Source organism: Olea europaea, unplaced genomic scaffold, assembly GCF_002742605.1.
Source record: "Olea europaea var. sylvestris unplaced genomic scaffold, O_europaea_v1 scaffold2230, whole genome shotgun sequence".
NCBI classification, from domain to species: Eukaryota; Viridiplantae; Streptophyta; class Magnoliopsida; order Lamiales; family Oleaceae; genus Olea; species Olea europaea.
Genome location: NW_019240334.1, coordinates 43,764 through 55,318, shown reverse-complemented (window position 1 = coordinate 55,318; position 11,555 = coordinate 43,764). Strand labels below are relative to the sequence as shown.

Sequence of the window (11,555 nt, the reverse complement as noted above, 5' to 3'; positions counted from 1 at the left end):
TGTATATATTTGTGACTGATTTGTAATTATTTAAAAATTAGGGGCTGTGGTTGCAATTAGTTATTTGTTGTTTCCTTTCTTTTCTTTTTTGTTTTATTTTAATGGAGGGTAAAATTGTCCTAAATTGGTGAAAATGACACTCAGCACCAAGAAAGGTGGAAATAGGGAAAAATGTCAAAAAATAAAATATACGAATGCCTTTCACAATTGACATGAAAGGTAAGGACACTTTGTGTCAATTACCCTTTTAAAAAATATTGTGTAATGAACCATTGAAAGAAAAATAATTTTAAGGGATGGGACTCAATAAATTAACCAAAAGCCAATGGCATGATACTGACCTCCAATCCCATTCACCTCACGCCAATTGTAGCTTCTCTCTCTCTCTCTCTATACATACATAACAGGAATAGTGAAAGTTGAACCCCAACCTTGAGGGCCCCCATCACCCCGTCCCTAGAGTTTTGTGAGGGAGGTAAATCGCGGGATGTGCCCCATCAGGCTAGGGAACAAGGAGTCCAATTCAATGTCCTAGGAATCGAACCCCCACACTGTGGCTGCCAGCAAGACGTTAAATAGTGTAGGGTTTAAACGGATGATTGGCAAAATTGTTAATTAAGAAGCCCAAATTTCAAGAAACACCTCTCTTGCTCTGCTGTTTTTCTTAAATGCCCAATTTTTTTCCTTCTTTTTTAAATTTTGCTCGCGATATAGAGTTATAAATTTGGTTCGTCAAAACTCGGGTCAAGGCTCGAGTCGAGCTCCATTTTGGAGCATTGGCTCGAGCCAAAGCCAGCCCTGGTGGCTCGTTGTCACGAGCCATTTTCGGCCCGTGAGCAAATTTAAAAAAAAAAAAAAGAAAAAAAAGGAAACAAAAAAAATTAAGCCCCTATTTGAATCACATTCTCTGGCCAGAACAATGAAAAATATAACTATTATTAATCACATCAAATCATCATATTTGACTTTCTATCTCTTTTTTGAATCTGTAATGATTATATTTTTCATTCTCATTCTTAGAGAAATGAGAATCAAAAGGGGGCTAAATCTTTGGCAAGCAGCTACTGCAATGCAAGTAGCAAGCATCCACGCAACTCCTTCTATTAAAATAAAAAATAAAAAATCACGAGCCAACTCGATAAGGTCTTAGCAGAAAGCTCGGATCAAGTTTAAATTTTTTAGTCAAACAAAATCTCAACTCGACTCAGATAAAAAAAAAGTCCAAACTATTTTAATTCTGTACTCGAGTCGAGCTCCAAATTTGAGTTTAGTTTCACGAGTCAACTCGATTCGAGTAGTTGACATTCCTTAACTCTAAACGGTGGATTTGGATATATTTAGGTTTTGTTGATCTTGAAATTACCTCTATTCTAGGCTGGTGGGCAAGAAAATTCAGAAGTTAGGTAGAGACTACAGAAGCAATGGATTCAAGAAGTAACATGACCAAATTACCCTCAAACGTGGCAGGTTAATAATCTACAAGAAATATTCATTGTTGGATCTTGAATCCCTGATAAATAGAGGATAAGTTGCAGTTGAAGTCCCGAGAAAGGGTACAATTGTAATTTGACAAGATGGGTCCAAGTACAATAAATAAAAGAGAAGGCATCACTGTCACAAGTCCAAAGCCTAAAAGCAAGGTACCTGCAAAACACATCAAGAAACAGCATCCCATCCCTTCCTCTGATCTTTACTTTTTCAGCAACTTCCCATCATCATCTAGATCATCTCTTTCTCTCTCTAGAAATAATAAAAAACTTCTCTCTCTGCGATGTCCACATTGTTACCTATATTCAGCAGAAAGAGTGGAAAACCAAGAATAATCATCCACCCAACTCTCTCTCTAATGGCCCAGCTGGACCAAAATTTATGTAGAAGAAAAACAAAAAGATTCAAGTTTTGTAGAACTAAACCTACCTCACCCATACACGCTACACCCACACACACACACACACAAAAAACTATGATTGGTTGCCACAAATGCCCTTCTGCAACCCCTTCAAACTCCCCATCTTCATCATCAACTTCACTATCTTGTAAAGAAACAATGTTTTTATTATTTTTGCGACAATTTACATGGGCTTTTTGGGCCTTTAATTTCTTGTCTTGGTCAGAGTTTTTTCACAGAGGAAACAGCAAAGCAAACAAGGAACCTTCCCACTTCATCTATATTTTTCCTTTCTTTCTGTCCTTTCTCTCTGTACTTTCTCAACATACAAACCTTTCTCTATTTTTCTCCACCTCTCTTTTATATTCATCCTTATCTCCATATTCAAGATTCAAACTTTTTGTGACAAGGGCTTTTAATATTTTGTGATCTGATCTGATCTGATCTGATGTCTAAGAAGACGAAAGGGGTTTCTTTGGATTCAAGGCCATCTTATGGTGGCGGTGTTTATGAGGATACTAGGGCCAGGTTAAAGCATCAGAGCCTCTTGCAAGACTATCAGGAGCTACAAAAGGTATTTCCTTTGTGGGATGTGTTTCTCTTGGTTAAGGATCTGAAGTTTTATTCGATCATTTGTTTCTTGGCTTGGTTGTGATTTATTACTTGACATTCTTCGTATAGATTTCGGAAAATCTTTTTGTATAGTGTTGTTTCGTGATGTTTTCTGGGGTTTTTCTCAATTATTGCTTAACGATCTTCTTCGTGGCGTTTCTTGTGATTTTAAGGGATTTATGATGTCTTAATTTGTATCTTTTTCTGTTGACAACACATCTTCATCTTTTCTTTCAAGATCTTCTCTTTCTGGTTGAAGCTTATTGTGATTTGCCGAGTTATTCCAACTGTCTTATTGTAAAATCTTGGTTTTTTTTTTTTTAATCTTAATATGGTTTTATTTGTATTTAGTACTATCCATTTCATGAATTAGGAGGTTCTTGGTCAACTATTAAGGTGTCTCCCAGTATTTGAAGTATTATTAATGAGAATTTCCTTTTGCATACTATTTTGCTAGATCTAATTATTTGCCCCCTAAAAACGTCCTTGTATGCTTGTAATTCTTGTTCTAAGACATGTAGCTGTTGGTACTGTTTCCTGGTGAGGTCATGCCAACTTCCTTTGCTATTTGATGAATTGATGAACTCAGATTTGTATTGATATTCGATACCTTTCTGTTGAAGTTTAGTCCTCTTCTTAAGTTATTGCCAAGACTAATTTACAATCAAATTCGTTTTTCAGGAAAACCATGGGATGAGAAACAAACTGCAGACTGTGAAACAGATGAAGCAGATACTGGCAGCTGAAGTTCGGTAAGCAATTTTATCTGTATTATGAAATGTGTGTACTAATGATTTACAGTCATTAATTGCAGATATTCACAAGTGTTAATTTGTTTTCCTGTAAATGTTGATGCTATCTTTGTGTGAAAACAATGATATAATCCAATTTGGTAGAAATTGTAATTTTATTTTCTATGGCATCAATTAATGGTAAAGTAATGCTTTCATATACCTTGCGAGTCATTCTTGCGTATATTTGCCACATTCTTTTACTGATTCTTATGCTAACTGTATAGAGTCATTATTCTGCAGGTTTCTGCGGAAGAGACATAGCTATCTTCTTGAAACGAAGTTTCTAAATTCTCCAAAAGAACTGCAATTTGTACCACTAGCACCGTATGCTGTAAACCATTCTACAAAGAAAAAGAAGGATCAAATGTTCAGCAGGAAAGACGCCACTCTGAATAAAATTCCACAAGTTTCAGACTCCAAATCCAAGAGGAAACATATTGGAAAAGAATCTGCTGCTCGTACTGCATTACCAGTTATTAATATTGAGCGGAAGCAAAAATTGCGTGGTAAAAAGACAGATTCTCAACATACTTTAACTCCAAATTCCGAGCGAAACGCGCCACTGTTCTTCGATTTGAATGAGAAGGAAAGAATGTCTGGTGCCAATGATGCTTGTCTGAGGAACTCAGACGCAGCTTTTGATTTGAACCATTATGGTAGTGGGAAAGAAGCTCGTTTTCCAATTCGAGCTCCAATCTTCGACTTAAATGAAATTTCGGTAGGCCTCTGAATTCATCTCTTGTTATAAATAACGAATTCTCAATTAGCGGAATGTAATGGTTTGTTCTTCAACAGACGGGGGATGAGGATCTTCAGAGTAAGTATGAACCCTTGAAGCTCGATGATGCAAGAAAAGGTTTAGTTAGAGGTTTACACGATGAACAGCTTAATGACCTTACATTGTCGGTGTGTAGAAATGCTGGTGAGGGTACGACGCGGGTTCGGAAGCGGAAAATTTCATGGCAGGACCCAGTTGCGTTGAGTGTTTGAGTTCCAATCGAGGCTTGACCAATGCACTTTTGGGAGACCGATAAACTTTCGGTACTTCTCCGAGTCTGTTGCCAACTTGCCTTTTTAGTCTGTAGTTTTATGTGATTCCTTCTATGTAGAGCGATACTTGGTTCTTCAATTTAGCATAATTGACATGTTGGAAGCAATTGTGTCGTTAAATTAGTAGTCTCTTGGCCCTTTGTTATGGAGCAAAATATGCAGATGTAATCTTAGCTTACGTTTTGTGTAACACTGTTGAAATCTAGTTCTATTGATCTCTGGTCATTATTTTGCCGAATCAAGTCAATATAAATGCCTTGTGCTCGTGTGAGAGAAAGGGACGCAAGAGCTTAGGTATGGTTAGGCCATATCAATGTGAATTGGCAATAATATTTTACATTTTTATTTCTTAATGTCCCAGAATTGTAGGTATAACAGAATTGGAGAACACAAGGCAGGTCAAAATGCAAGTTTGATCGATTATAGTTATGCTTTGACAAAAAATGTTAGGACCAAGAAGAGTGAAGGTTGAAATTTTTTATCCATGTCCAGAATTTTCACGTTCTTAAGATTCATCGCCTGCAAATTGCAATCAGACCTTCAAAACCAAAATGGAGAAAAATAACTATTCCCACAATTGACAACATGATTACATCATTTCAACAGGAATAGTTATTCCCGAAATGTCTAGTAGGAATTAATCTTCAGAGTCCGGAAAATCTACAAACACTATCGGAAAATAGACCACTCAAATTTGGAGAAGATAGAATCAAGTAAAATTAGTCTTCTATCCGTTGGCATTCACTTTAGTTTTAAACATGTGGTCTAATGGCTTAACTTATCAAATTAGTTCATCATCTTATGGCTCAACTTCACTGTCGGCCTCATTAACATCCAGCTTGTCTGCATCCATGGCCTCGATAAATTCTGGCTTGACTGCATCATTGGCTTCATTATCATCTGGCTTGGTTGCAATCATGGCTTCACTGAATTCCAGCTCGACTACAACATTGACCTCATTATCAACTGGCTTGGTTGCATCCATGGCCTTGTTATATTCCATCTGGACAGCATCATTGGCCTCGTTACCATCTAGCTTGGGTGCATTCATGACTTCAGTATATTCTGGCTCAACTGGATCATTGTCCTCCTTATGTTCTGTCTTCGATGCATCAATGGCCTCATTATATTCTTGCTTGACAGCATCATTGTTCTTGTTATCATCTGCCTTGGCTGCAACCATGGGCCAATTACCTTCTGGCTTGGCCGTTTCCATGGCATTGTGATCCTCTCCATTCGCTGCATCAACGATCTTGTGATCCTCTGAGCTCACCGCATCCTCAGCCTCACTGGCACTTTCCTCTGTTGTGTTCTTCCCGTCACCAGTAGCACTTTCTCCATCATTAGCTCGTACTATAGCCTTCTCCTTCAGGCTGGATGGGGCAGCTCCATTTTGATTATATTCCTGGAGCCGTTTCACATGTTTCTTCCCATTCTTATGAGCATTCATGACTTTACGAGAAAAGGCTCCTACCTGGCACATCTCACACCAAAATCTATATATTTGTTTCTTACCATTTCCATCCTTCCGCATTTCTTGAACTTTTGATTGGTTATTCTTTAAGTTGTCCAGTTTTCGGTTTTCCTTTAATAATGGCATATTATTTTTCTTTAAGCTCTTCTCCCCCATCTTATTGAGATGCAAAGATTGAGTTGCAGATTTCACTCCCTCCTCAGAACCTAGAGTTTTAGTTCCCACAACCGTTACTTGCAAGGCAGGTTTCTTTGGGAAAAAACCAATTGTATAGTTTTTGCCAGCCCTCTGAGCTCTCAATGCAGCCTCTTTGGACTTGTGTTTCTTTCCCTGCACGTGGTCCTTTAGGGCTTGCTCGCTGGTGGCACTAACCTGACAGAGAGCACAACTCAACTCTTCTTTAGCTTTCTTCCTTGAGACAGCAGCCGGCTGATGCTCACCATCAGCCACTACAGATGACATTGCAGCCTTTCTCTTCTTTCCAGGTATATATTCATGGGGTTTGGTCTACAGAACTCAAAAAAAGTCCATTGCGTAAGTAAAAATACCAAAAGCCCGCCCACCTCTTCCAATCCCCCCTCCCTAACCAAACGCAAAAAGAAGGGGATTAAACAGAATAAATAAAAACAACTATCTTGTTATTTGAGAAAAATTTTTCTTCCTAAATAAGTATGGAGTTTATTGCCAAACAATAACCACAGATAGCTTTCACAAAACTAATAATAGGAGAGAAAAAAATATGTATTTTTTGTTGGAGGTGGAGGGCTATCAATGTGTTACCTATTATTATCACGATAAAAGTAGGAAAAATGTTGTACAAACAACAGAAATTTGTGCACACAAGTTCGTATACCACATAAGAATTGTTGGCATATGATGGAAAATAAAAATATGCTAGGTCTTCTTAATTTAGACTGAACTTAAGTCCATATCTTTAATTGGTCACTGAACTTTAAAATATCGAGTTTTGCCCACTGAACTTTGAAAAATGTCTTTAATTGGTCAATAAAATTTAAAATGTCGAGTTTTGATCGCTGAACTTAGGTCAATGTCTTCGATTGCTCACTGAACTTAGGTTCATATTTTAGATTGCTCACTTAAATTTAAAATGTCGAGTTTTGGCTACTGAACTTTGAAATATACCGTACGTTACTCACTAGCATAACTGTTAAATTTTGAAAAATATCGAGCTTACAGTGAGTAATGTACATCCTTTTTCAAAGTTTAGTGAGTAATGTATAATATTTATCAAAGTTCAATGAGGAATGTACAACATTTTTCAAAGTTCAGTGGCCAAAACTCAACATTTTAAATTTCAGTGAGCAATCGAAAACATGAACCTAAGTTCAGTGGCCAAAACTCGACATTTTTCAAAATTCAGCGGTCAAAACTCGACATTTTAAGCTTCAGTAAACAATCGAAGACATGGACCTAAGTTCAGTGATCAAAACTCGACATTTTAAAGTTCAGTGACCAATCAAAGACGTGGATCTAAGTTCAGTGACCACTGGAACAATTAACTCTATAAACATGCACTTAGCATCTTCCAAATGAAAATTTTTCAATTGAATGGTGTCTGATTAAAAACTACCTGGCCAGCTTCAGTTTCCATACTCATATTCTCTAATTATAGTCTTAAGAAAGGTAAAGCTGTGATCAAAAGGATTAAAAAATTGAAGGCTAATTATAAAGGCCATATGACTTCAGATCTTGATTAAGCAACAGGAATAAACTTAACTTGTTAAATAAATTGTGCATTATTTAATTCTTTTGCGATGATTACTATGCCCTTTCAATTAAAGAGATAGTTCTCAGAAAATTTAGTAGTCCATAATCAGTTTGGTCTTTTGGAGAAGAATATCCTCAAAAGAAGATGTTTATGAGATCAACATTTTATCTCACTTTGATCCCTACCATCCTTTCATTATTTACAGACTAAAACGTAGTAATCTAAAAACATTCAGAGATTGATGCACATAACATTTTAACAAAGCATTGCATCCACACACACAGATTCTAATAAAATAGAAACTCAACACTCTTTTACATTACGCTTACTCTATTCACTCTCAAAAATTCTTTTCTTTTGAAAGACAACAATTTCATCATGTCCAAGGCCACCAAATTAAGATCACATGTACAAGAAAATGAAACACATGGAATGGGAACAAGGAACAAGTACTAACCAGCAAAACTACTTTCTCTTTCTCTTTCTCTTTCCCCCTCTCTGAGACAGGCTTAACTTCTGAAATTCTCGGTTCAGTAGTACATCTTTGAAATGGCAGGATATCAAGCTTTCCATTCTCATGCCTTGCATTCTGCCTCTCCTCCTTGTGTGGCATTGCAACCCTCTCCTGAGTCTCCTCTAGGAACCTTCCCTCACTTCTCATCCCCAACAGTGGAAGCCTAATTGTTGAGTCATACCCAGCTCCCAATGATGGGCCAAATGGAAACCCATCCTCGCCTCTTTGCAGAGCCAATTCTCTCTCCATCATGAGCTCCCTCCTCACCTCAGCTTCCAAAACACGCCTCCTTTCAAATTCTGATATTATTATCTCCTCTCTAATACGTTGTTTTTCAATCTCTCTCTGAATTGCTTCATGCAAGTCATGAGGCTGAAGCAAATGATGATGGAGCGACTGAGGGTGAGGGTGAGGGTGAGGATGAGCGTGAGGGTGAGGGTGGTCTGGAAAGTACTCATGATGGAACCGCCCTGCATATGAAGCCATGTAGTCAGCTGAAACTAATACAAATAAAAATTATTAAAAATATCGACAGTAGCAGATCAGAAAAACTCGAGATAAAAAATAATCCAAACTTGATCAATGGACATGGAAAAAAAATTAAAGTACGGGAACTATCTGTCCAACATAATTACATGGTTTTCGGCTTTGATATTCTTCCATTCTAGTTTTCCTTTTGACAATATCCTTGTGCATAAAATTGTTCTAATTTCGCCAGTGTTATGTTTGTATGTCATAAAGAAACAGCAGTTCATCAACATCTTATCTATAAAACTTAACACAAGTTTTAAACCCCTCGACTGTGTAGAATTTCACTTTGCAACTGAAATTGGGAAGTTAAAAAGAATTCAACACAATGATACTCAATAAACATAAAAACATCAGAAGGTAGCAGTACATCAGAAAATTTTTCAAGAACGAAAATACTTGATCTCTGTACACGTCTATCTCTGTACCTTGTGACAGTAAAAAGTACGCAGGAAAAAAAAAATCAATAGTTTGACACAAAAAAACTGCACTTAATTAAAATCCACAATGCCGCTTGAATTTCATTAATTCCATTCAAATCCAAACACAACTTACTTGCATGAACATATGTACAGAAGAAGAAGTTCAAAATTTAATAAGGAAAAAAATTAAAAATTCACATACCTCGAAGGGCTTGTTCTGGAAAATAATTGTAACCCGTAGTTTGATTTGAGACTTTTCTACCAGTTGCTCGATTATTGAACTCCATTCGAGTTTCTTAAAGAACTCTCTGAGGACATAGAAATTATTCAGTAATCGGAAGGGGATTTCAAATCTTTAGGGTTCTGCAGTGGGTCTCGAGCTGATGGGGGAAGAAATTAGGGAAAGTGCAAGAACGAAAAGTTCCGTCACTCCCTGAGTCGCGGATCACGTGACTGGAGCTTTGCCCCTCGGGCATAATTTTTTCTTCTATTCTTTCTGCTTTCCGTACAAGAGAATTTGGAGAAAGTTATTTTAATTTTTATTTGAAAAATAATATTTAAAAAAATAAAAGTAATTTTAGAAAAAGTCACATGAGATCAATTTTATAAGAATTTTGTTATGTACATTTTTTATGGTATATAAGTGCTTATTGAAAATTATATGAAGAAAATATTGGATGAAAAATGGCTGTTATTTTAAACTGACAAATGAGCATAATGTGATCTCTTATATAAATTTTGATATACAAGTTGGAAAGTTCTTGTCTAAAAGCTCTTTTAAATAAAAGAAATATTTTCATAAAATTAATCCAGCGGTCCAAAAGCAACTGTTGGGTCATAAAGTTTTTTTGACATTTTAAAATCCATCTTCAAACTCTCAATTTTATTAGTACTAGTGTGACCAACGTGAGTTGCATGTTCGTTGATAAAACGAGTCCACTTATTTTAAAAATGATCTAAAAGAATATACATTGTAAAAAAAAAATAATGAAGGCATTGATAAAACAACAGATGAACCATAATAATACTAGAAAAAGATGGGATTACCTTTATTGATGTCTTATTTACTACAAGTTTAGCCTAACATTATAATGTTACAAGAAATCATATTGAAGTAATAAGACATCACCCCAATTTGAAATATACGAAGAAAAAGAGAAGTTGCAAAATCTTAAATCTCTTTAATCTTCATTGATTAATCTCTAGTTGCATCTTATTCTTTTTGCCCAAAAATCGAGAAATAATATTCAAAAGATTGATTTCTTGTATCTTGCCTTTCGATTCCTTATGAAAGAGTAGTAGATTGCCTTTCTTGATTGCAAAAATTATAATATATGACATGAAATATGTCTCCAATTGTTGGATGAAGTTTTGCATTATTAAAGCCCATAATTAGGCAAAATTTGCGTCCAAAAAGGTTTTCATAATGTAATCAAATCAGATAAGAAAACAGCTCTAATTGTCAAATTTATTTCTGTGCTATTTCACCGTGTATTGGGGTGTGATAGCATTTATGAAAATTTGGCTTATGCATTAAAATTTTATTGGGTATTTGGATACTATCTATTAACCAAAAAAAAAAATTAAAATGGGTATTTGGATAGTATCTATTAAAAAAAAAAAGCCCTCAAAACAAAGCCCACTACTTAAAAAAGAATTAAAAAGAAAATTCTCACGGAGCTGCTGCTCCACACGGCAAGGAGCATATTTCTGCTCCGTGCCAGTAGCACACGAAGCTGCATTATTTTTTTTCATTTCTTTTTGGGTTTAAAAAAAAGGTCATTGCACATAAATAACATTATAAACTATTTTTTCTTAACACTATCCATCCAATTTACAAAAATGCACAAAATTTCCACCAAGTTTTCTGAAAACACAAATGAAATATGAAATATGCAAAAAAAAATTAATAAAAGTAAAGATTTTAAAATTTAAAATGAAGTGAGAGAAGAGTGCATACCTGCTATCCGACTAATTACTCAACATCTAGCATCTACCCATTTCTCCTGATTCCGTCTAATAATCTTTTTGCCTAGTAGGAAGTAAGGTGGATATGGATAGTCGAGTCCCATACAAAACTTTACAGGACAAAAGGGGGGGGAAAAAGCCTTAAAAATCTTCTATTAAATCAACAGAACCATACAAAGGAATTGGATATTGCTTCAAGAGAACTATTCAGGACAAAGTTTTTCATGTTGTTCATTACTTCCCCACTCAGGTTCGTATAATCTCTTCTTCCCTGGATGCATAAATAGGAGTATTAGCACATAAATATCTCCAGAAAATCCATATATATATAACCCATTAGTAGGAGCTCAGATAAAATAATATGTATAAGCTCAAACCTTAGTTGAAAATATTCGGACATCGCGAAAATCAATTTCTTCTTGCGGTATACGATTGCCGGCACTCAAAACATCCGGACATCACCAAAATCAATACTTCCCATATTGCTACAAAATGGGGGATCACCACTGTGCAGATCTTAATGAACAGGAATTCTGAGAGTGCGATGGAATTTGTAAAGATTAAAGCAGAATCCTG

General features: G+C 35.9%; 2 protein-coding genes across 3 annotated transcripts; one reads left to right on the top strand and one right to left on the bottom strand.

Annotated features, from left to right (window-relative positions):
* Positions 1-1,638: 1,638 nt before the first annotated feature.
* LOC111380913 lies at positions 1,639-4,582 on the top strand. 2 transcript variants are annotated; one of them, XM_023004581.1, is made up of 5 exons: positions 1,639-2,462; positions 3,182-3,252; positions 3,535-4,012; positions 4,090-4,111; positions 4,209-4,582. In XM_023004581.1, exons 1-5 carry the CDS (start codon positions 2,337-2,339, stop codon positions 4,274-4,276), a joined length of 765 nt encoding a protein of 254 aa, XP_022860349.1. In that variant the 5' UTR covers positions 1,639-2,336; the 3' UTR covers positions 4,277-4,582. The 2 variants fall into 2 exon arrangements, with proteins under 2 accessions (XP_022860349.1, XP_022860348.1); XM_023004580.1 differs by having other exon boundaries at positions 1,646-2,462; positions 4,090-4,582.
* A 304-nt stretch (positions 4,583-4,886) lies between these two features.
* On the bottom strand, positions 4,887-9,495 carry LOC111380912. The gene is made up of 3 exons (XM_023004579.1): positions 9,214-9,495; positions 8,005-8,531; positions 4,887-6,325 (listed from the first exon to the last, which is right to left on the bottom strand). Exons 1-3 carry the CDS (start codon positions 9,296-9,298, stop codon positions 5,144-5,146), a joined length of 1,794 nt encoding a protein of 597 aa, XP_022860347.1. The 5' UTR covers positions 9,299-9,495; the 3' UTR covers positions 4,887-5,143.
* Between the last annotated feature and the right edge of the window lie 2,060 nt (positions 9,496-11,555).

Excerpts from the sequence above, each read along its gene's own strand:
- LOC111380913 (XM_023004580.1), top strand. The coding sequence starts at position 2,337 with ATGTCTAAGAAGACGAAAGGGGTTTCTTTGGATTCAAGGCCATCTTAT. Across the intron at positions 2,463-3,181 it reads ACTATCAGGAGCTACAAAAG|GAAAACCATGGGATGAGAAA; the intron begins GTATTTCCTTTG and ends TTCGTTTTTCAG. Across the intron at positions 4,013-4,089 it reads TCGACTTAAATGAAATTTCG|ACGGGGGATGAGGATCTTCA; the intron begins GTAGGCCTCTGA and ends GTTCTTCAACAG.
- LOC111380912 (XM_023004579.1), bottom strand. The coding sequence starts at position 9,298 with ATGGAGTTCAATAATCGAGCAACTGGTAGAAAAGTCTCAAATCAAACT. Across the intron at positions 8,532-9,213 it reads TCCAGAACAAGCCCTTCGAG|GGCGGTTCCATCATGAGTAC; the intron begins GTATGTGAATTT and ends CTTCATATGCAG. Across the intron at positions 6,326-8,004 it reads AAGAGAAAGTAGTTTTGCTG|ACCAAACCCCATGAATATAT; the intron begins GTTAGTACTTGT and ends TGAGTTCTGTAG.